The sequence below is a fragment of the Myotis daubentonii genome, chromosome X (genome assembly GCF_963259705.1).
Source record: "Myotis daubentonii chromosome X, mMyoDau2.1, whole genome shotgun sequence".
Classification (NCBI taxonomy): domain Eukaryota; kingdom Metazoa; phylum Chordata; class Mammalia; order Chiroptera; family Vespertilionidae; genus Myotis; species Myotis daubentonii.
In genome coordinates, this window is record NC_081861.1 from 128,390,730 (window position 1) to 128,413,908 (window position 23,179).

The following is a 23,179-nucleotide window of genomic DNA, read 5'->3' on the forward strand; positions in this document are numbered from 1 at the left end:
ATCAGAATGGAGAGCTCAGTTACCTATGCAGATGTAATATATGATAAAAAGTGCTTTGTTTCAGAATCATTGGGGAAAGGAGAAATTATTTAATAGATGGTACTGGGAAAGCCACTTTATAGAGAAAAGTAAATATGGAACTATCATATCACATACAAGAACTAAATACAATTGCTTTAGAGTTAAGGTAAATCTGTAATGGAAAATACAGACTTATCTTGGAGTTGTGGTAGTATACTAAACAAGACCTCTGATTTTTATTTCCTTCCGTCTAACTACCTGATACTACAGCTTGGATTTGCCCCTTTTCCCCCTTGACTCCCAATTCCACTGAGGTTTAAGGGCTGCAATAAACTTCCCACAATTTGACCTTTTATACCTGCATTTTGAAAAGACCTCTTAAGGCATAAACCATAGAGGAAAATTGATAAGAATTTATTTTGTAACCCCGGGAAAGATTGGATCAAGCAAGAACTATCAATAGATGCTAAATCTAGGGGGAAGTTTTGACAAGGAGGAGGTTATTTGCATGGCCTTAGTACTTCCCCACAGATTGCTTATAAATTAAAATAGTAAAATATAGTACCTCTACACTGGAGCAAGCCAATTAGATGAAATTGCTCCATATTTACTGAAGTTGATAACTAATGTGGTTGTGCAGGAGAATAGCCTCATTCTTAGGAAATGCACATGTAAATATTTAGGGGTAAAGGGCCAAGTATATGGATGCAACTTTCAAAACATTTGATAAAATATTAAAGATATAGATAGAAATACAAATGATAAAATAAATGCGGTAAAATGGTAATGATAGGTGAATCTGAGTAGAAGGTATATGAATATTCTTTGTAAACTCATTCTTTTTTGTTTGTCAATCCTCACCCGAGGATATTTTTTCCATTGATTTTCAGAGAGAATGGAAGGGAAGCAGGTAGGGGGTGGGGGAAGTGGGGAGAGAAACATTGTGAGAGAGACACATAGATTGGTTGTCTCCCACATGTACCCTGACAGGGGCGGGGGATGGAGCCTGCAACCAAGGCAGGTGCCCTGGACCAGAGTTGAACCGTGACCCTTCAGTTTGAGGGCCATAAAGTCATTCTTGAAACTTTTCTATAAATTTGAGATTGTTTCCATATAAGAAGCTTTTAAATGGGTTGATTTGGGCATAAAAATTAAGGAGGCTTGCTAATCTTAGGGTTAGTTGACTAGTGTGAAATATTTGCAACATTTTTAAACCCATAAAGAATTATGTAGAATACTGGAAACTCCTGGAAATCAACAGAAAAAGACAAGAAGTCCAATAGAAAAATTGGCAAGGATTGAATAGGCAATTTTCAGAAAAGTAAACCAGAATGAATGGCTAATCTATTTTTGGTAGATTTTTATATACAGTTGCAATGGATAGATACTGAAAGCAATTCCAAGCAAGGGAAAACAAACAGAATCATAACTATTGTGCAATACTATTTATATGAATTAAAGCCATGCATATCTTCACAATGTATGATTGAAAAATACAGCTAGAAAACAGAGGAAGTGTCTATTACTAGAAAGAGGACAGAGTGGAATAGAAAGTAAAAAGAAGAAAAAATAGAACAAAGCTAGAGAGGAATGCTACTCTGACTTGTCAGCAAGCCATGAATGAGCTCAAGAATTGGATGAATTAGCCCTAGCCGGGTAACTCAGTGGTTAGAACATCAGCCCACAAAATGAATGGTCATGGATTCCACTCAGGTCAAGGGCATGTACTTCGGTTTGCAGGCTCCATCCCTGGCCCTGGTGGGAGGCAAACAATCAATGTGTCTCACAATGTTTCTCTCTGTGTCTCTCCCCCTCCCTTCCACTCTCTCTAAAATCAATGGTAAAAATATCCTCTGTTGAAGATTAAAAACAGCAACAAAAGAACTAGATGAATTATAAACTGGTATCAAAAATCTGTAAGAGCCTGGCTGGCATAGCTCAGTGGTTGGTCGTGGACCAATGAACCAGGAGGTCACGGTTCGATTCCCAGTCAGGGCTCATGCTCGGGTTGGGGGCTCGATCCCCAGTGTGGGGCGTGCAGGAGGCAGCCGATCAATGATTCTCTCTCATCATTGATGTTTCTCTCTCTCTCTCCCTCTGCCTTCCTCTCTGAAATCAATGAAACTATATTTTTAAAAAAAAATCTGTAAGAGCCCTAGCTGGTTTGGCTCAATTGATAGAGGGTCAGCCTGTGGAACAAAGGGTCCCAGGTTCAATTCCAGTCAAGGGCACATGCCTGGGTGTGGACTCCATCCCCAATAGAGGGCGTGCAGGAGGCAGCCAATCAATTATTCTCTCTCATCATTGATGTTTCTATCTCTCATTCCCTCTCCCTCTCTGAAATCAATTATATATATACTAGGGGCCTGGTGCACGAAATTCGTGCACTGGGTGTGTGTGTGGGGGAGTGTTCCTCAGCCCAGCCTGCCCCCTCTCACATACTGGGAGCCCTCAGGCGTTGACCCCATCACCCTCCAATCGCAGGATCGGCCCCTTGCCCAGGCCTGACGCCTCCGCCAGAGGTGTCAGGCTTGGACAGGGGACCCCCATCTCCCCCTGATCACTGGCTCTGGCCCCCGCCCAGGCCTGAGGCCTCTGGCCCAGGAATCATTCCTGGGCAGGGGACCCCCATCTCCCTCTGATCGCTTGCTCCACCCCCCGCCCAAGCCTGACGCCTCTGACCCAGGCTTCAGGCCTGGGCAAGAGGACCATCATATCCCCCCAATCCCCGGCTCCGCCCCCCGCCCAGGCCTGATGCCTCGGCCAGAGGAGTTGACCCTCATCACCCTCCGATCACCAATCACCGGATCGGCCCCTTGACCAGGCCTGAGGCCTCCGGCAGAGGTGTCAGGCCTGGGCAGGGGACCCCCAGCTGCAGCGGCCCCACGATCGTGGGCTCCACTTTAGGCCCAGGCAAGGGACCCCTAGCTCCCGGGACTGCCAGCTTCGACCGTGCCCAGCTCCCATCGCTGGCTCCACCCCTACTTCCTGCTATCACTGGCCAGGGCGGCAAAGGCGCCTGATTCTCCGATCATGGCTGGGGGGCAGGGCAAAGGCGGCCCCAGGGCCGCCTTTGCCCTGCCCCCCAGCTCTTAGCTCCCCCCTGGGTTTCCGATCACTGTCAGTGGCAGGGGGCTTCTTCCTGCTTTCCCTTTCGCCTCCCTGCATTGTGCCTACATATGCAAATTAACCGCCATCTTGTTGGCAGTTAACTGCCAATCTTAGTTGGCAGTTAACTGCCAATCATAGTTGGCAGTTAATTTGCATATAGCCCTGATTAGCCAATGAAAAGGGTATCGTCGTAGGCCAATTACCATTTTTCTCTTTTATTAGATAGGATATATCTTTATTTAAAAAAGAAAAAATCTGTAAGAAAAGTGGAGGGTGGGAACAGCTCTCATGACCTGATTAACTGAGAAACAGCTTTCTTTACAGCCAAGGGACCAGCCCCCACATGCCCGCTTACCTGCTCAATTGTGTCGAAACTCCCCTTCTGGCTTACCACCATCGAGCGTCAAAGACAGGTTCATCATATTTATGTGCCACAAAAGGGCTCTCCAGGTTTTTTCAGTTCCTGAGAGGTTCAGTTTGTTTTCTTTTCTTTAGTTGTATAATTTACATAACAAAGTCCACCAGTTTTAAATGTACAATTCAATTGTTTTTAGTATACTCATTGAGTCAATCATCTCTATAATCTAATCCTAGAATATTTTCATCATCCCCCAAAGAAACCTTGTTCGTTTATTCAACTTAATTAGGCTTTTAAATCATGTGTTCTTCTCTCCCCTAATGGTGGGCGTTAGAACCTCAGCTGGTCATGGGCCAACAGAGAAAGGTGTAGCCTGGGACTCCAACTGCAGTGGATCATCACTTGGCAGCCTGCATCTGGGCAAACACTTGGAGGCTTGAGCTGGCTCTACAAAGATGCCTTTTTCAATATGTATGATTTTGAAAAGATAAATGTTCATGATGTGTAAAATGATGTCCAGGGGAAAGACACCCCCCCCGCCCCCCTGCTCCTACACACACACTTTCTCCACCCTACTCCTGACACACTACCCATTCAACAGTTTCTCATCTGTCTTTCCAGAGAGGCCCTCCTCGCTGGAGATTTCTCAAGTGCGTGTTATTTGCACTCCAAGAAAAAAGGAACCATTGAGTAGCTCTGGGGTGCAATCAGCCAAGGAGGGCGGGGGCCATGGTTGGAGGGCGCAAATCCCTCAAACTGCGTGCCCTTGCCCTTCCTTGAAGGTCATTCTGGCTGGCTTGCTGGAGTCCCGCCCTGAGTGGCCGCTGGCCTGGCTGGGGTGAGAACTGGAACCCAACTGTGCTTGTTGGGAGGGTCCACCGCGTCTGCATACGTTGGCACTGGCCCAAGGGGCGCCTGCCTGAAGCCCTAGCCAGGAACTGCTATGTGTGTGGACGCCTAGTGTGTGTGTGAATGTCAGCGAGCCCTGTGAAGACGTGTGTGCACGATGTGTGAGAACATATGCGTGCTGAGTGAGCACGTTCGTGCACATGGTGTGTGTGCGCGCTGCTCACACGCTGTGTGAAAAACTGTATAACGCTTTGAGTGTGCGCTGCATGGAGAGGTGTGTTTCCACTGGTGGGTGTGCACGACGCACGTGCACGCGGTATGTGCGGGCGCTGGGAGAACTAGTGCCCCCACCTTGCACGTGCACGCGGTGCGCGCCTGCTGCGTGAGGCCCGGTGTGCGCGTTCGCGGCGTGAGAACCGGTGCGCACATCGCACGTGCACGCGGAGTGCGCATGCCAGGTGAGGACGCGGGCGCTGCAGGGCCAGGACTGCGCGACGCAGGGGCGCGGGCAGCGGGCAGTGGGCCCGTGCGAGCAGCGCATCCAGATGGAGCAAGGCGAAGGCGGCGGCGGCGGCACGGGAGCCCGGACGCAGGGGACTGCGCGGGGCTCCCCGCTCCACGGGAAGATGGCTGAACCAAACGGGGTGCGGACCTCGCCGCCCAACCATCGGTTTTCAGGTAGAGTCCCGGGTTCGGCGGTTGCGTGGGCTTCAGACCCCTGGGGGCGGGCGGACCCTCTGCGGGACGCGCTGGGCAGCGGCCCTGGAGGGCTCGGGGTGGGGGCGCAGCGTGGAGGTAAGATCAGTGTTCTTCTGCCTGGGGTTGGCTGGGCACTGGATGGGGGGCCGCGCCCCTTGCCGGGCTGGCAGGGTCCTCTCTTGGCTGGAGTGAGTGAGTGAGTGAGGGAGCTTGGGGTGGCTTAGGATGGGTGGCAAATATGTTTGCCGTGGGGTGCCGAAGACCACGTTTGATGCCCGGGGTAGGGGGTTCCTCGTGATCCGCCCGCGTGGGGGGCACTCGGAAGGACAGCGGGCTGCGGGGGGTCGCCCGGGCCTGCGCGCCCGCCCACTCTGCGTCTAGGGAAACGCACGAGCGACGTCTGCAGCGGGATGCGCAGGTGGTACAGCTGCCTGCTCTGCGGCGTCCCCGGGGGCAGAACCCGTGGGTCACCCACTGGCCGGGGCGGGTGGCGGGGCGGGCGCCCCTGGCCGGGTTTCCCTGCCGCCTACGTGTGCTGCCCAGGGGTCTGGCGGGGCCGCGGCCCCCTCACAAGGCAGCTCGAGGAATGAGTCTCCAGGCCCGCGAGGCTGCAGCTCCTAGAACCTATGGAGGGGATGGCTGGTGCCCGGATTGGCTGCCTAGAAATGAGCTGAGCAGGGGGAGATTTTGAGGACATTTAGCAGAATTTTAGATAAGCAGGTCGCGCGTCTTCTAAGGTTCTGTAAAGTGGTTGCAGGTAGTGTGGGGGTGTAAGTGACGAGGAAACTGATTTCATGCTGTTTTTCTTGGCAACGCCTTTTTTTTTTTTAAGTTAAGGTGAGCTATTTTAAACACATTTTTTTACTGCAGTATAACATGCGTACCACCAAAGCTCACAGATCTTAAGTATAGGATTCGAAGAACTAGCGCATAGTGAATAATTATTTTATATAAGGTGTACCAAGGAAGGGAAACAAATCAAGGGAAATGTTCTGTAGTCACTTAAAACATGCTTTTCATTGGGAGGGTGTATTTGTGATTGAGCCTTCATTTGCATCACTCTTAGGAGGAGGTGGCTTAAATCTTTCCCAGTTTGTGTTTTTCATCATTCATATTTTTAAGGCAGAATTTAACAAACATCAGGATAGTGATATAAATACTATAAATATGTACTTCTGTTTTCATCCTTTTTGCTTGAGAAACTGGGCTGCATCTGCTAGGGAAGAACGCAGAATGCACTGTGGGGGGCATAAAAAAATAACTTTACTCCCACCTAAATTCTTCCAACTGGGCTAGTAATCAAATTAACAGAGACAGATTAACAGGAGAAAATATACAAAGTTTATTACAAATCTACATGGCAGGGTGTCTTAAGGTATGAAACCCCAAATGGGGCATGGGGCAGTTAAGGCTTATATGCCATTCTGGACAAAGGAGAAGGGGTAAGGTGGGGACCTGGGGGTCCAGGATCACAAAGGGGAAGTAGGTAAATCACAGGTAGGAGAAAGAGCAAACATATGGTAAACAAATTCTTACTGGGCCACCCAGAAACAATGGAACACAGAGGGGAACAGGCTTTGCTACATTTCTTCCTGTCTATCACATGTGCTAATTCATATGTTGCTGAAGTGATTATGTTGATTCGCTTCCTGTTTTTTTAAAAAATATATTTTATTGATTTTTCACAGAGAGGAAGGGAGAGGGATAGACAGAAACATCGATGAGAGAGAAACATCGATCATCCGCCTCCTGCACACCCCCCACTGGGGATGTGCCCGCAACCAAGGTACATGCCCTTGACTGGAATTGAACCTGGGACCCTTGAGTCCGCAGGCTGATGCTCTATCCACTGAGCTAAACCGATTAGGGCTTGATTCGCTTCCTGAAGCAGATTTTTCTATCTGAATTATTCTAGGCAGGAAGTGGGGGGGGGCGGTCAAAAGTTCTTTCTGAGGTTTTTGGTTTTTAATAACCAGTTTAAATCAATATCTCAAAAGACACACTTTGGGGTTAAAAATTTGGTTCCTCTCACCACCCACTCACCCATCAGAACAAGCTGTGAGGGAGGGGGACCTAGTAGAAACAAACATTGGGAAGGGGAGGTTATTGAAGCTCACATTTTTATTTGGTTGAGAGCTTAAATAATAGGTTATTTCAGTGCTTAGAGATAGGGAGGGGCTGTATGGTTAGACCTGCAATATATCTGTGGGATTTTAATTTATTTGAAGGAACTTAATAAGGGGGCATTCTTACCAAGTTCTAGTTGGAAACTTTATTGTAGAACCATTTAATGCACTCTACTGATAGCAAGATGAGCTTAAAGCTATTTTCTTTCATTTGAAATTGGAAATATGGAAAGACGTGTGAAGGTTTAAAATATTCAACTTCTGTGTGCATTAGGGCTGGTGGGGAAAAAGTGGAGTGTTCAGTTTTGGTGCCTGGTAGTACTGTGATTTGTTCTGTTTGAGGGATCATGAGGTTGTGTATTTAGAAAAATGCCATCCTCAGAAATGTCTTGATTATTGAGGTTTTATTATAATCCACCCCAGAATCTGATCATTCATTGGTCAAGCAAGGCTGTATCATTCCTAATGAGATTCAACCCTGTATTTTTTTGTTGTTGTTATTAGTCCTCAGCCAACGATATCTTTCCATTGATTTTTTGGAGAGAGTGGAAGAGAGAGGGAGAGACAAACACTGATGTGAGGCACATTGATTGGTTGCCTCCCGCAGGAACCCTACCAACCGGGGTCAGGGATCATGCCTGCAACCCAGGACCGGAATCGAACTGAGGACCCTTCAGTCTGAGGGCTGATGCTCTATCCACTGAGCGAAACCGGGGCAACCCTGCATTTCTTGAGGTCAACCTTTGTTCCTAAGTTTGTGCTGAGTGCTGTGAGGGCCAGAAAAGATGGAAAGGCCTGTGGTATGTAGGCTCTCTATTTCATGGGGGCACATTGGGGGATGGAGATGAGTTGGCGAGTGGTTTTTCTGGGAGGTATTGCAGGAGGAGGCGGCAAGGGACTACCTCTTGGTTGTTTCCTTTAGCAACAGTTTCTTCTGATATCAAAATCCGATATGTGTTCCCATTGTCCTCCAGTGATGTTTTCTTTCCTTTTAATTACCTCCCCTGTGGAAATTATCAAATGTATTGTTCTTTTTAGTGCTTGTGTTATATGCACGGTGTAACGAAGGAGGAGCCAGCTCCTGTTGCTTGGATCTGCTTAAATACCTTTAACCAGCAGGTAGAATTACCAGATCTCAGCTGTTGGACTGCCTCAGTGTCACATAGTCCTGTGCTCCCCTCAGTCTGAAATGTCCCCTATCCCTTTTACTCTTCTGGGGTTCACTTCCTCTAGGCTTCTCACACTATGAATTAAGCCTTCCCTTTCACCTTCTGTGCTGTCGCTCAGGGCCTGAGCCCTCAGAACCTGAATGTGCCTGTGGGAAGTTTCCATTCACCTACTGCACTTGTGGTAACCTTAGCTCCTCAGATAGTAACAGCCGCTCATTGTCAAGCACTGATATGCTAAGCAACATTATAACCACTCATCACACTTTATTTTACTTTATTCCTCACAAACACACTTTAAAACATTTTTTTTAATTGATTTCAGAGAGGAAGGGAGAGGGAGAGAGATAGAAACATCAATGATTGGCTGCCTCATGCACGCCCCCTACATGGGACCTCACCCATAACCGGTAATTGAACCATGACCTCCTGGTTCATAGGTCGATGCTCAACCACTGAGCCATACCCGCCTGACCCAAACACCCTTTATTTAAAAAAAAAGTTTTTAAAATTGATTTTATAGAGAGTAAGGTGAGAGAGAGAGAAACATTGATGTAAGAGAGAAACATCTATCGATTGCCTCCCGAACCAGCCCTGATTGGAATGGAACCCACAACCTGGGCATCTGCCCTGACTTGGAATCGAACCCGCCAACCTTTGATGTGCAGAATAATGCTCCAACCAACTGAGCCACCGGCCAGGGATTTATACTGTTTTAATCCTCCTTTTAGAGATGTTTTAGTTATCCATGCCTATATAACAAATCACTGCAAGTTTATTGTTTCTCACAGTTCTGGGGTTGGTTGGGTTCAGTTGAGCGGTTAGCAGTTCTTCCAGTCCTTGTGGTGTCAGCTGAGTGGCTCCTGCCATTGCAGCCATCTGGGAGCTCAGTAGGCTTGAAATGTCCTAAAAGCCTCTCATGGTCCAGGGAGTCTGTCCTGAACTCAGTGTGGCAGTGGCGCTTTGAGAGTGAGGAAGCAGAAGTTGCCAGTTCTCTTAAGGCCTGGGCTTGGAAGTCCCAGAATATCCCTTTTGCTGCATTCAGTGGTCAAAGCAAGTCACAAGGCCAGCCCACATTCAAGGGGAGGGAAAATAGTCTCCTTTTCTTGATGCGAGGAGTGGTAAGTACCTTGTGGAAGAAGAGGCATCTCTCACTTTGGAGATTCTCTAGTGCAACAAATAAATCCATTGACGTTATGAGAAGTCAAGTCATTCGCTCAAGGTCACACAGTAAGTGGCAAGCCAGATCTCACACCCAAGTGTGTGCTGCTGTGCCTTCCCAGATGGGTTATAACCAACTCCTTTTATACATGGGCCATGTAGCCCTCTCTCAAGCAAGATCTAGCTCAGTACTGTCAATCCATGTTTTATGAGGATTTCGTATGTCTTTTCCTTAGTACACAGTTGTTTTTCTCCCCAAAGGTGATGAGGATCCCCATTTCTTAGAGCAAAAATCTTATTAACTAAAATGCTTAGAGGAAGAGAAGTTCGTTTAACAGGATTTCTGGTTGGCTAGGAATTAGCCTCCCTCTAGGCCAATCTTTATTGTTAGGATTTGGAAGATCGCCTTAGGACACTGCATTGGGCATGACTGAGTATTGTAGCTCTTCGGTCATCACTCTGGAACGCCCATGGAAAATGCTCTCTTATAGTGTAGGCCAGTATGTCTCAAACTAACTCTGGTGAAGGACCAGTTGTTTTTTTGTTTTTTTTTCTAATTTCCAATCTGTTGTTGACCAATTTCTTAATAAAATACAATAAAAAGACTTACTAGAAAAATCAAACATAAAAGACATGGAAAATACAAGTCCCAATTTTTAAATATTAAATTAGATTAGATATTAGGTCCAAAATATCAATGGATATCCCATTACTCTGTCAAATTGCTATAAACAGCCAAGCCAGTGTGGCTCAGTAGTTGAGTGTTGACCTATGAACCAAGAGGTCATGCTTTCATTTCCGGACAGGGCATATGCCCAGGTTGTGGGCTCAATCCCCAGTGGGGGACATGCAGGAGGCACCCGATCAATGATTCTCTCTCATTATTGATGTTTCTATCTCTCTTCCTTTTCCCTCCTCTCTGAAATCAGTAACAATAGCTTTTTAAATTGCTATAAACATTTTTAAATGTACACTTGCTTTCCTTTTTTTACAGAGAGAGAGAGAGAGAGAGAGAGAGAGAGAGAGAGAGAGAGAGAGAACCATCTATGTGGGAGAGACACATTAACCAATTGCCTCCTGCACCTGCCCTAAGTGGGGACCAAACCCACAACCTGGGCATGTGCCCTGACTGGTAATCAAACACTGACCTTCCAGTGCATAGGACAACGCTCCAATCAACTGAGCCACACAGGCCAGGGCTAAATGTACGCTTTCAATTTATGTCCTTATTGTGGATGAAAGGAACAATAAGGAGATTGGCACCCGTCCACAGGCCACTCTATTAGTAACTCTGCCCTGGGCTAGCATTTCCGAAAGGGTGTTGAACACAAGAGGGTTTTAATTACACATGGACAAACTTATCTCTTCAATTTTACATTAGAAGTTCTGTAGCCCGGCTGCAGTGGCTCAGTGGTTGAGCATTGACCTATGAACCAGGAGATCACAGTTCGATTCCAGGTCAGGGCACATGCCTGGTTGTGGGTTTGATCCCCAGTGTGGGGTGTGCAAGAGGCAGCCAATCAGTGATTCTCTCTCATCATTGATATTTCTATCTCTCTCTCTCTCTCCCTTACTCTCTGAAATAAGTAAAAATATATTTTTAAAAAAGTTCTGTAGATTCTTTAATTGTAAAACTACATCTAGTACATCAAGCTGTAATTTCATGTGTGTATTTGAAACATCTTAAAATGAAAATTCAATTTAAAGAAAAATACTAATAGTGTAGGCTGATGCTGGCTACTACAGAGAATGCTAGTCACAAATGTAATCCTAAATTTTCTAATAGCTTCATTTAAAAAGTAAAACAAACAGGTGAAATTAATAATACTATTCATTTAGCCCAGGGTATCAAAGATATTATTTCAACATCTAATTAATATAAAGAATTATTAATGAGATCTCTAGTCTTTGCACCAAGTTATCCAAAACCAGTGTGTATTTTACACTTGCAGCCATATTTCGAGTGCTCGGTAGCCAACTGTGGCTAGTGGCTGATATATTGGACAGCACTGACCGGGAACATTTCCATCCTGGCAGAAGGTTCTCTTGGTCTAGAATGAGCCCATGGTCACTTAGGGCACGCTGGTACTGAGGTGGTCAATCACTGTGCCATCAAGTGTGGGATGAAGTGCAGGATATGCTATGCTATTCAGTCCGCCTTGGGTCTCTGTGAGGCAGTGCTTAGTGGAAATGGAAAGACGGTTTGACAAAATGGTCTCTCCTACCCACAATAAGGCCAGGTGGGCCCGGACCCCTAGGCCCTTGGGGAAAGATGTTGCTTTTGTTTTCCCCAGAATGGGCAAATGGCAAGGTGCTCATACAGACCATCATCTTGGGGACCAGACAGGCTGTGGCAAGGGGGTGGGCTTGACTTGGTGGTCATTGTTGAGCTGGGACCAAGGGAAAGCATGGTATTTGACTGATTGGAAGTGGAAGGAGAAGACAACAGTATCTGGCTCGGGGTCTCCAGGTTCCATGTTGTGTCCAGTGGGAATCCCATCTGCTGGGTTGAGATGGGCTCTGTGAGGTGAGGTCTGGTCACTTCCCTGCTAGGGCTGGTGGTGTGACCAACAAGTTCAGGTTGGCTGACAGGATGGATGCCCTCACTCTGGGAATATATTTGAAGAAACCCCAAACAACTAATTCAAATATATGTGGAATCTAATGAACAAAGTAAACTGAACAAAATGGAACTGAAAGCATGGATAAATGGAACAGCCTGGTGGGAGCCAGAGGGGAGGGGGTTAGGGTGACTGGATAAAGAAGGTGAAGGGATTAGCTAAGAAACATATATGTATACCCTATGAACAGTAATGTGGTGAAAGCCAAGGGAGGGGGAGGCAGACGCAGATGGAGGTGAGCAAAGTGGTGGTGCGGGGGCGGGGGGGGGGGGGGAATGGGAGATGTCTGCCATAATGTCAACATTAAAAAACATTTTTATTGTTGACAGTATTACAGATGCCCCCCACTTGCCCCCCTTTTGCCCCCCTCAACCCAGCTCCCACCCCACCCCAGGCCTTCACCACGCTATTGTCTGTGTCCATGGGTTATGCATATCTATATTATACTAGTAAAAGGCCAGTGGCCATAACACCATAACGACCAAACGACCAGTCACCAGGAGGTGCATTGATGGGTCCCATGGTACAGCAGGTCTCAGCCTCGTGGTGGCACGGTGGGGCCTGGGGTCCTGCGGTGGCGCAGTAGGTCTAGGTCTCATGCAATTTCACATGCTAGGCCTCTACTATTCATATAAGTTCTTTGGTTAGTCTCTTCCCACTCCCCTTTCCACTTCCCTCTGAGATCTTGCAGTCTGTTCCATGCTTCTGTGGCTCAGGATCAGTTTATTTTGTTTATTAGATTCCATGTGATCATGTGATACTTGTCTTTCTCTGACTGACTTATTTCACTTAGCATAATACTCTCCAGGTCCCTCCATGTTGTCTCAAAGGGTAAGAGATCCTTCTTCTTCTTCTTCTTCTTCTTCTTCTTCTTCTTCTTCTTTTTTTTTGGACATACTTCTTTTTTACAGCTGCATAGTATTCCATGGTGTAAATGCACCACAGCTTTTTTATCCACTCATCTACTGATGGGCACTTGGGATGTTTTCAGATCTTGGCTATTGTAAATATTGCTGCAATGAACACGGAGATATATATATTCTTTCTGATTGGTGTTTCAAGATTCATAGAATATATTCCCAGAAGTGGTATCGCACATTAAAAAAAGTTGTATTTTTTAAAACAGATTTTAAAAAATATATTTTTATTGATCTCAGAGAGGAAATGAGAGGGAGAGAGAGCGATAGAAGTATCAATGATGAGAGAGAAACTGATCAGCTGCCTCCTGAACGCCCCACACTGGGAATTGAGCCTGCAACCCAGGCATGTGCCCTGATCAGAAATCGAACCATGACCTTCTGGTTCATAGGTCAACACTCAGCCACTGAGCCACACCGGCTGGGTGAAAGTTTAAAAAAGAAAAAAAAAAAAAAGAACCGGCAACCTTTTGCTGCATGGGATGACAATCAAGCCACTGAGCCTCACTGACTAGGGCTAAAGTCTTTTATTGAACAGGTTTTATCCCTGTTTCAGAACACTTTAATGTGTGCCCTTCACTTGAAATAACCATCTGAATTGTGACCTGGGCAAAACAGGATTCTCCTATGCTTATTTTTTATACCCCCATCCCCAGATTCCTGTATGTTCTCTTTCCTTAGCACATGGGCATGCATTTTTGGCATTGCACAGTCCTTGTGCATGGAGGTAGTGTCATCTCTTAGGAGGGTTTCCTCTTCTCTATTTTATTCATTGTGTATTCAGTTCTCTTGAGCACCAGTCCAGGATGATAATTGATAGTGAAATATTGTGATGGCCTTCTGTGAAAGCTTTCCTCGAGCTTGGGTTATTCCTGCCCCCCCCCCGCCGCCGTGGAGTTGTGTGTTATGAACACAATTTAACAATGATCATTTTTATTAGCTAGTAACCAATATTATGTAATCAGTTTTAGTTACATCTTCAGACTAAAAGCTCTCTTGACAAAATTACTGATAGTAATTGCAGTTTTCTTACTGCAAAACATGTCCCTGCTCTGTTTCCCTTCTCACCCACCCTGATTCCACTTCACTTGATTTTGTTTTCGTCAGTCACAAATTATTTCTAAAGAATAAGTGCTTCTCACTAATGGTCCATTAATTTCCACATATCCCTAATCTTCTAGGATGAGATTAACTCTTAATAGCAGAACAGTCAATATAGCAACATGAATATATCCCAAGAAAACAGAAACACCCATCAGAAAGAATATATGCACCTCTATGTTCATAGCAGCACAATTTACAATTGCCAAGACTTAGAAACAGCCTAAGTGCCCATCAGCAGATGAGCGGATTAAAAAAAAAACTGGTACATTTACACAATGGAGTACTACGTGGCAATAAAAAAGAAAGAACTCTTACCATTTGCAACAGCATGGATGGACTTGGAGAGTATTATACTGAGTGAAATAAACCAGTCAGAGAAAGATAAGTATCACATGATCTCACTCATACGTGGAATCTAATGAACAAAATAAACTGATGATCAAAAATAGACCCAGAGTCATAGAAGCATGAACAGACTTGAACCTCAGAGGGAAGGCAGGGCATGGTGGGTTGGAAGAGATCAACCAATGAAATTGTATGCATACATGCTTAACCCATGGACACAGACAATGGGGTGGTGAGGGCCTGGGGCGGGGGAAGAACAGGAGCAGACTGGAAAAGGTTAATGGGAGAAAAAGGAGGATCTATGTAATACTTTCAACAATAAAGATTAAAAGAAAAAAAAAGATAGCAACATGGACTATTTTACCCTACCCTGTTCAGCTTTCCGTTGTCTTTTACTTTCTCTCAATTTCGACTGAGAGACTCAAGAAGATTCAGTGCCTTTCTACTACGGAGTGTTGAATGTCCTCTGTGGTACATAATTTTATCTTTTTTTTAAATATATTTCATTGATTTTTTATAGAGAGGAAGGGAGAGAGATAGAGAGTTAGAAACATGGATGAGAGAGAAACATCGATCAGCTGCTTCCTGCACATCCCCCACTGGGGATGTGCCCGCAACCCAGGTACATGCCCTTGACCGGAATCAAACCTGGGACATTTCAGTCCGCAAGCCGACGCTCTATCCACTGAGCCAAACCGGTTTCGGCCGTAATTTTATCTTTATTATTTAAAAATTAAAAGGATTTTAAAAAATATATTTTTTATTGATTTTTTTACAGAGAGGAAGGGAGAGAGATAGAGAGTTAGAAACATCGATGAGAGAGAAACACCGATCAGCTGCCTCCTGCACACCCTCCTTTGGGGATGTGCCCACAACCAAGGTACATGCCATTGACTGGAATTGAACCCGGGACCCTTCAGTCCGCAGGCCGACGCTCTATCCACTGAGCCAAACCGATTAGGGCTAAAAGGATTTTTAAAAATATATATATTTTTTTCTTGATTTCAGAGAGAGGAAGGGAGAGGGAGAGAGAGAGAAACATCAATGATGAGAGAGAATCATTGATCGGCTGCCTCCTGCCCACCTTACACTGGGGATCCAGCCTGCAACCCAGGCATGTGCCCTGACCAGGAATTGAACTGTGACCTCCTGGTTCATAGGTTGATGCTCAACACTGACCCACACCAGCTGAGTGGATTCTTGCCACTTTGGCATGTAAAGATGATTTCAGAGTGAGTGCCTCTTATGATTATGCTAATTTAAAAAGGAGATACCACACACAGGTGCAGCCCTGTCCAGTAGAACTTTCTGTGAGGATGGAAGTGTTCTGCATCTGTTCTATATGTATACTGAGAAACTGGTTTTTTAATGGTATCTGATTTTAAATAATTTAAATATAGATAGCTGCATGTGGTAGTGGCTCCTGAATTGGACTGTGCAGTTAACTAGATGGACTTAGATAAGGAACAAAAAGTGAGGAATGAGGCCTTAAACAAGTCACTTCAAACCCATCTGTTCTCGGCATCTCCTCTACAACCTCTGGTACTGGCACTTGTCATTCAACAATGCTCAGATGTGTGCAGGCCACCAAGATCAGAACCCGCAATTAGCTCCTGTGGTTCATATCAGGTCTGCAGGGCAGTGATGGAACCTAGAAGCCAAGACTTATGTTTGTCTCCCGGGAGCCCTGGGCTGCCCATGGTCAGCTAACCCCTAAGTTTGGGTTGTACAACTTGGAAGAGAAACCAGATTGACTTACAAGGCATTACCAAACCATTAGATGGAACCATTAGCTGGACAGCATTTGGGTGGGCTGTGGGGAGAGCTTTTCCAGTGAGAGGTTGGCAGGGACTGAGACCACAGGCCTAGGCTGTGGTAGGAGGTAAGATTGGCGAGGGGCATTGGGCGCCACAGCTGAATGAGTCATGCTCCCTCTTCTCCAGGACATGCTCACTCAACTAGATAAGCCTCAATTCTCTCGTTCCAGCTTGTTCCTCACAAACTGTGGCCTCAGGTGTTGGCCTATGAAAAGAACTTGGGTGCTTGTCTATACGTGAGATGGTACACTAGGAAATCTGACTGGTGCTTTCCAACTCCGGATGCTGTGATCCTCCACTGCCGACCCAGGAGGCAGAGGGAGGGGCAGTCTGGTCTTCACCCTTTGTGTTAGCAGAATCACCAGCCATTGTAGGCTTGGAGGCAGCAGACTTAATAGCCTCCCGGACCCCTCTCAAATCACATCCAAGACAGGGAGTTCTGTCTCCTTCATTTCTCATGACCCCATCCCTGTCGCCTGGGTCAGACCCTGTCTCTGTTCCTCTGTCCAGGTGTTACCCTCTCTGTCATGGATCCATCATGTCACTCTCTGGCTTAACCTCCTCTAACATCTGCTTAGCTTGAGTACAGTCTACACTACTGATGGGGATTCCCAGGCGTGTTGGGATGGGCTCCTGTTTATCTCTCCAGCCCCCTCTCTCTAGCCAGTGACCACTCCATGCTTGTAATGTCCAGGATACCTTGCATGCACTTGAACCTCACTATCCACATGCTCTTCCCTTCCTCTCTGTGTCTGCCATGTTCATCCTTCAGTATGTGGCTCACACCTCACCTCTTCCCTAAAGCCTTCCTCGACCATGTACACTTTGGTGGTTTTTTCTTTTCCATTTCCATTACAGTTTGATAACACTAACACAAGTAAATCAAATAAACTTGGGGTTGGCGTTTGGAAACAAAAGTTCATAGATTTGAAGCATACAGTCTAATGAATGTTTCCATATACACCCTTGTAACCAACACCCAGATTAAAAAACTAAACATTCTTAGCACATAGAAGGTTCTCTTGTGCCTCCTCCTAGACCTAGAGTAGACCATACTCCCCCACCCCCAAAGGTGACCATTGTTCTCACCTCTTTTCACTGTGAGTTAGTTTTGCTTGTTTTTGAACTTTATTAAAATAGATTCATATAGTATGTACATTGTTATTTTGGCAAAATATATATAACATGAAATTTACCATTTTAGCCATTTTTAAGAGTTCAGCTCAGTAGCATTAAGTTCATTCACATTATTGTGCAACCATTACCATGACCTATCTCCAGAACTTTTTCACCAAATATATACTTTTTTTGTGTCTGGTTTTCTTGACTCAACATTATGTCTGTAAGGCTTACCCATGTTACAGATCTCAAGCTTTCATTTCTTTTGATTTCTGAGTATTATAACATTGTGTGACTGTACTACAATTTGTCTTATCCGTTCTCTTGCTCGTGGACAGTTGGGTTATTTTCAGCTTTTTATTCTTTTGACTAAAACTGCTATAATGAACATGCCTGTACCCATCTCTTGGTGCCCATACAGATGCATTTTGTTGTGGACATACCAAGGACTGGAATTGCTGGGCATTATGATAGGCACATGTTCAGCTTTAGCAGATAGTGCCAACACGTTTCCAAACGTGTTGGAATTAGTTTCCAATTGCTGTTATAACAAATATATCACACGTTTACTGGCTTATAGCAACAGAATTGTCTTATAATTCTGGCGGTCAGAAGTCCTAAAATTAAGGTGTCAGCAGAGCCTTTCTGGAGGCTCTAGGGGAGAATCCCTTTCCTTGTCCTCTCCAGCTCCTACAGACTGCCTGCACTCCTTAGCTCATGACCACCTTCAAGGCCAGCAGTGTAGCACCTTCCAATCCTTCTCTCTCCAACTTTTGCTTTCATTGTCACATCTCCTCTCTCTCTCACTTTAACTCTCCTAATCTCCCTTGTGATTACATGGGGACCACCTGGAAAACCCTAGGTAATCCCCCCATTTCAAGAGCCTTAATCACATCTACAAATGCCTTTTTGTCACATAAGGTAACATTCACAGGTTCCAAGGACTAGATTACAGTGATGGCAGACCTTTTGAGCTCAGCGTGTCAGCATTTTGAAAAACCCTAACTTAACTCTGGTGCCGTGTCACATATAGAAATTTTTTGATATTTGCAACCATAGTACAACAAAGACTTATATTTTTGATATTTATTTTATATATTTAAATGCCATTTAACAAAGAAAAATCAACCAAAAAAATGAGTTCGCGTGTCATAGGTTCGTCATCACTGGACTAGAATGTGGATATCTCTGGGGGGGTATTATTCTGCCTATCACATGGCCATACCATTTTTCATTAGACTTCCAGTTACTCCACATCTTTATGGACGCAGGGTATTGTCAGCCTTTTTAATTTTAGCCATTCTAGTGGGCGATGTGGGGGCACAGACACAGCCACCACCCCCAGGTGGTGTATCCACCTTTGCTCCGATATAGCGTTATTGCAACTTATCAGTATTACATTTATAAATATTTGTTTACATGCCTCTGCCCTGGCCCAACTGTACACTCCTCCATGAGGCAGGTCATTAGTAGCTGGTTCAGTATACGCTCCTTGGATAGTAAGAAGTGTCAGGGAAATTTTTCAGTCCCATCATTGGCTCCAGGTAGGGTTTCTCCCAACTGAAAACAGGACCAGCCTGGCCAGTGTGGCTAAGTGGTTGAGTGTCTATGAACCAGGAAGTCACGATTTGATTACTGGTTGAGGCACATGCCCGGGTTGCGGGCTCAATCCCCAGTGTGGGGTGTGCAGGAGGAACGGATAAATGATTCATCATTGATGTTTCTTTCTCTCCCTCTCCCTTCCTCTCTGAAATCAAGAAAAATACATATAAAAAATGAAAATAAAAACAGGACCAGAGTAAAGAACTGGTTTCTAGCTTCTGCATGCTGTTGTCTTTCCCAAGGTAGTTCATCTATAAGTGAGTAATGCCCTAGAAGGAGATGTGAGCCCCAACTCCCGAGGGCGTTGGTTGCAATGACTTCACCGTGTATGTAAATGAGAAGGGAACTACAGTTCTGGTGGCAGGCTTCTGGGGAGTCTGCTCTTGGACCTGCAGAGACTCGGGTTTTCCTTTTCCTGGATTCTGCTCATGTAGCAACACACTGCAGCTCCTCGCTTGCAAAAGGAAGGACTGGAAGGTAAGCTCTCTGGGAGTGTCATGTGTGTAGATTTAAACCCGCCTTGGAGACTTGAGGCCGGAATTTCTGAGGAGGGTGAAATCACAGTAGAAGCGAATTTCCCACTGCCCCTGGACACAGGGTGATGGGTGCAAATGTCTTGGCACCAGGGAGATAAACCTGGAAGTGGGGTTAGTATTAAACAAAAGGCCAACAGGATCCTGCCTTTGGGAACATCCTAACGTGAGTGACCACCTCCTGTGTTCTAGTTTGTTTCCCAGTTTACATTGCTGGGCACACGCCTGGTTTCAGAAGGGCTGTCGGGTTTCAGGGCCTCAGTCTTATCTTTCCAGGCCACCGAGGTGTTGGCAGTGTTCCTGTGGCTTGGCATCACTGTGACCCTCTGGGGTGTGGTGTGTATGTGGGAAAACTTGCCCTGGATGTGGCAGAATGATTTCCTCAGCCCTCACAGGAAAATCTCTGTAGCCAACCAGGACCTGGCTGGTTGGTATCTAGATCATAAGGAATTGGTCCTTTGAGAAAAATATTTTCTCAGGGTAGGTGTTACTGTAACGGGCCTGTGTTGGGGTTATCGGTCCCTTTTGAAGACAAACTGACTGGGTCACAGCTGTAGTGATCTGAATAAGTGCACACGTGATTCACAGGCTGATCTGAAGACAAGCCAGCTGTGCCACAATGAAGACACGTCTGGGCCCTGAGTGGTTCGGCCGGTACACATACCAGGAGGGTTGGGATGGGCTGAACAGGGCCCTGGCCCTGTGTTTATGGAGTCCCAGTGACTTTCTGGACTTCCTCTCCTCTCTGCCTGTTGTATTCAAATTGTGGAGAATGTCAAGTGGCGGCATTCCTGCTGAGAACTGTCCCTCTAAGAACCAGACCCCACTCCCTCTTCACTCCTCATCATCTTGGATCAAGGAGACCAAGGGCCAGCCTTTTGGAGTTCCCTCTGTGGACTCCAGGTCTGCAGAGAATCTTGAGAGAAAATATGGGGTGAGCTGCCACCCATATTTTTTCCAGAGAGTGGATCTTTGCTCCACATTCTTTGAAGCTGGAGGGGCACCCATCACCTCCTGGGTCAAGAAGTTCTTTATGTTCATACAAACATCTCTCCTCCAAATGCCTCTCTCTTGCTAATGCCTCCTGTGAACAGGCAGGACAACCAGTCAGCATCCTTTTCACAAAACCCCCCAGTCTCCATAAAGGGACTTGTGACCGTCTGTAGGGCTTAGTTCCCCAAAGCCTCCTAATGTGACTTTCTGTGTGGTATTTACTCCTGTGATATTGGTGTCTCCATTCTTTAACCTTTTTGAACAAATTGCCCATAGTGCAGCCTTTTCACCTCTTTCTCCAGTTAAGAATTTACTGATGAACTATCTCCTCACGCCTGTCAGATGGCACTTATTAAAAAACTAGAGGCCCGGTGCACAAAAATTTGTGCACTGGGGGGGGGGTCCCTCAGCCCGGCCTGTGCCCATTTGCAGTCCAGGACCCCTTGGGGGATGTCCACCTGTCGACTTAGGCTCACTCCCTGGGGTATCAGGCCTAAGCTTGCAGTCAGACATCCTTCTGGCAGCCAGGGAGCCCTCGGGGATGTCTGACTAAAGGCTTAGGCCCCCAAGGGATCGGGTCTAAACCATTAATTGGACATTCTTAGTGCTGCCACGGAGGTAGAAGAGGCTCCTGCCACCACCACTGCGCTGGCCAGCCATGAGCCAGCTTCTGGCTGAGTGGTACGCCCCATATGGAAGTACACTGACTGCCAGGGGGCAGCTCCTGCATTGAGCGTCTACCCCCTGGTGGCCAGTGTGCATCATAGCAACCGGTCATTCTGCCATTCAGTCAATGTGCATATTAGCCTTTTATTATTATTATATAGGATGTCCCCATTTCCCCCCCTTCCCCCCTCTACCCAGCTCTTGCCCCCCACTTCTCTCTGGCCATCACCATTCTGTTGTCTGTGTCCATGGGTTGTGCATATATTTTCTTTGGCTAATCCATTCTTTAAATTCACTTATTTAAATTTGTATTTTCAGATAAGTGCTTATAACTGCACTATTATATATTTTCTATTATATCATTTAGAATTAATTGAACCCTTGTAAATTTTAGCGCAATTCAATAAATTATGCTAGAAGCAATTAGGAGATTTTTCATGTAATGCAGATACATTTCAATTAGTATTTTATTAATTTTTTAATATTTTAATTTGAAATAATCTCATACATGTAAAAAAAAAAACCCTTTAAAATACTACAGCATATTATATGTACCCTTCACCCAATTTCTTAGGTGTTAATAATTTTTTTTAAAATATATTTTATTGATTTTTTACAGAGAGGAAGGGAGAGGGATAGAGAGTTAGAAATATCGATGAGAGAGAAACATCGACCAGCCGCCTCCTGCACACTCCCCACTGGGGATGTGCCCGCAACCCAGGTACATGCCCTTGACTGGAATCAAACCTGGGACCTTTCAGTCTGCAGGCCGACGCTCTATCCACTGAGCCAAACCGGTTTCGGCAGGTGTTAATAATTTAAACATAACCATTATACAACTAACAAAATTTGGAATATATTTTTCTTATAATCTCTTTAATGTTACTTAATCCATTTACTTTGTTTTTGTTAATCTTCACCCAAGGTTATTTTTCCATTGAATTTTAGAGAGAGTGAAGGGAAAGGGAGAGACACATTGATTGGTGGCCTCCTGCACATGCTTTGATAGGGACTGGGGATCAAGCCAGCAACTGAGGTACATGCCCTTGACTGGAATCGAACCTGGGACCCTTCAGTCCATGGGCTAATGCTCTATCCACTGAGCAAAACAGGCTGCAGCTTAATTCATTTACTTTTAATCTATGTGTCTTTATATTTAAAGTGGGTTTTGTTTTTGACTCACCCTCATAATCTGTCCTTTAATTGGTGCATTTATGCCACTGACTTTCAGAGTGCTTACTGATAGAGTTACTGCCATATCAGGCGGCTTCTGGGTCCCAAGGCGGCAAGGCAGGCCTACTTCTGGGTCTTCTGGGGCTTCCCTGGATGGCAGTGCGCTGGTGGCTTGAGCTGTCCTGCCCTGCCTGCATTATGCAAATTAGCTGCCATCTTTGTTGGTGGTTAATTTGCATATCATGATGATTAGCCAATGGGAGGTGTAGCGAAGGTAAGGTCAATTACCATGTTTGTCTATTATTAGATAGGATACACACACAGAACAATGACAAGTGCTGGCGAAAATGTGGAGAAAGGGGAACCCTTGTATACTGCTGGTGGGAATGCAAAATGGTGTAACCATTATAAAAGATAGTATGAAGGTTCCTCAAAAAATTGAAAATGGGCCCAGCCAGCATGGCTCAGTGGTTGAGCGTTGACCTGTGAACCAGGAGGTCATGGTTTGATTCCTAGTCAGAGCACATGCCCGGGTTATGAGCTCAATCCCCGGTGTGTGTGTGTGTGTGTGTGTGTGTGTGTGTGTGTGTGCAGGAGGCAGCCAATCAATGATTCTCTCTCATCATTGATGTTTCTATCTCTTCCTCTCCCTTCCTCTCTGAAATAAATAAAAATACATATTTTTAAAAAATTGAAAATGGAACTGCTATATGATCCAGCAATCCTGCTTTTGGGTATTTATCCAAAAGAATTGGAATCAGGATTTCAGATAATAATACTATTTACAATAGCTGAAAT

The 23,179-nt window shown here is 45.5% G+C and overlaps 1 protein-coding gene across 3 annotated transcripts in view; it reads left to right on the top strand.

Annotated features, from left to right (window-relative positions):
* The first annotated feature begins 4,730 nt into the window (after positions 1 to 4,730).
* MAP7D2 (MAP7 domain containing 2) overlaps positions 4,731 to 23,179 on the top strand; it is a 110,771-nt gene continuing 92,322 nt past the window's right edge. The window contains exon 1 of one of the 3 annotated variants that reach the window (XM_059680481.1): positions 4,731 to 5,017. In XM_059680481.1, coding sequence (XP_059536464.1) covers positions 4,885 to 5,017 — 133 coding nt within the window. In that variant the 5' untranslated portion in view covers positions 4,731 to 4,884. The remainder of the gene's footprint in view (positions 5,018 to 23,179) is intronic. The other 2 variants (XM_059680480.1, XM_059680482.1) reach the window with 2 other exon arrangements.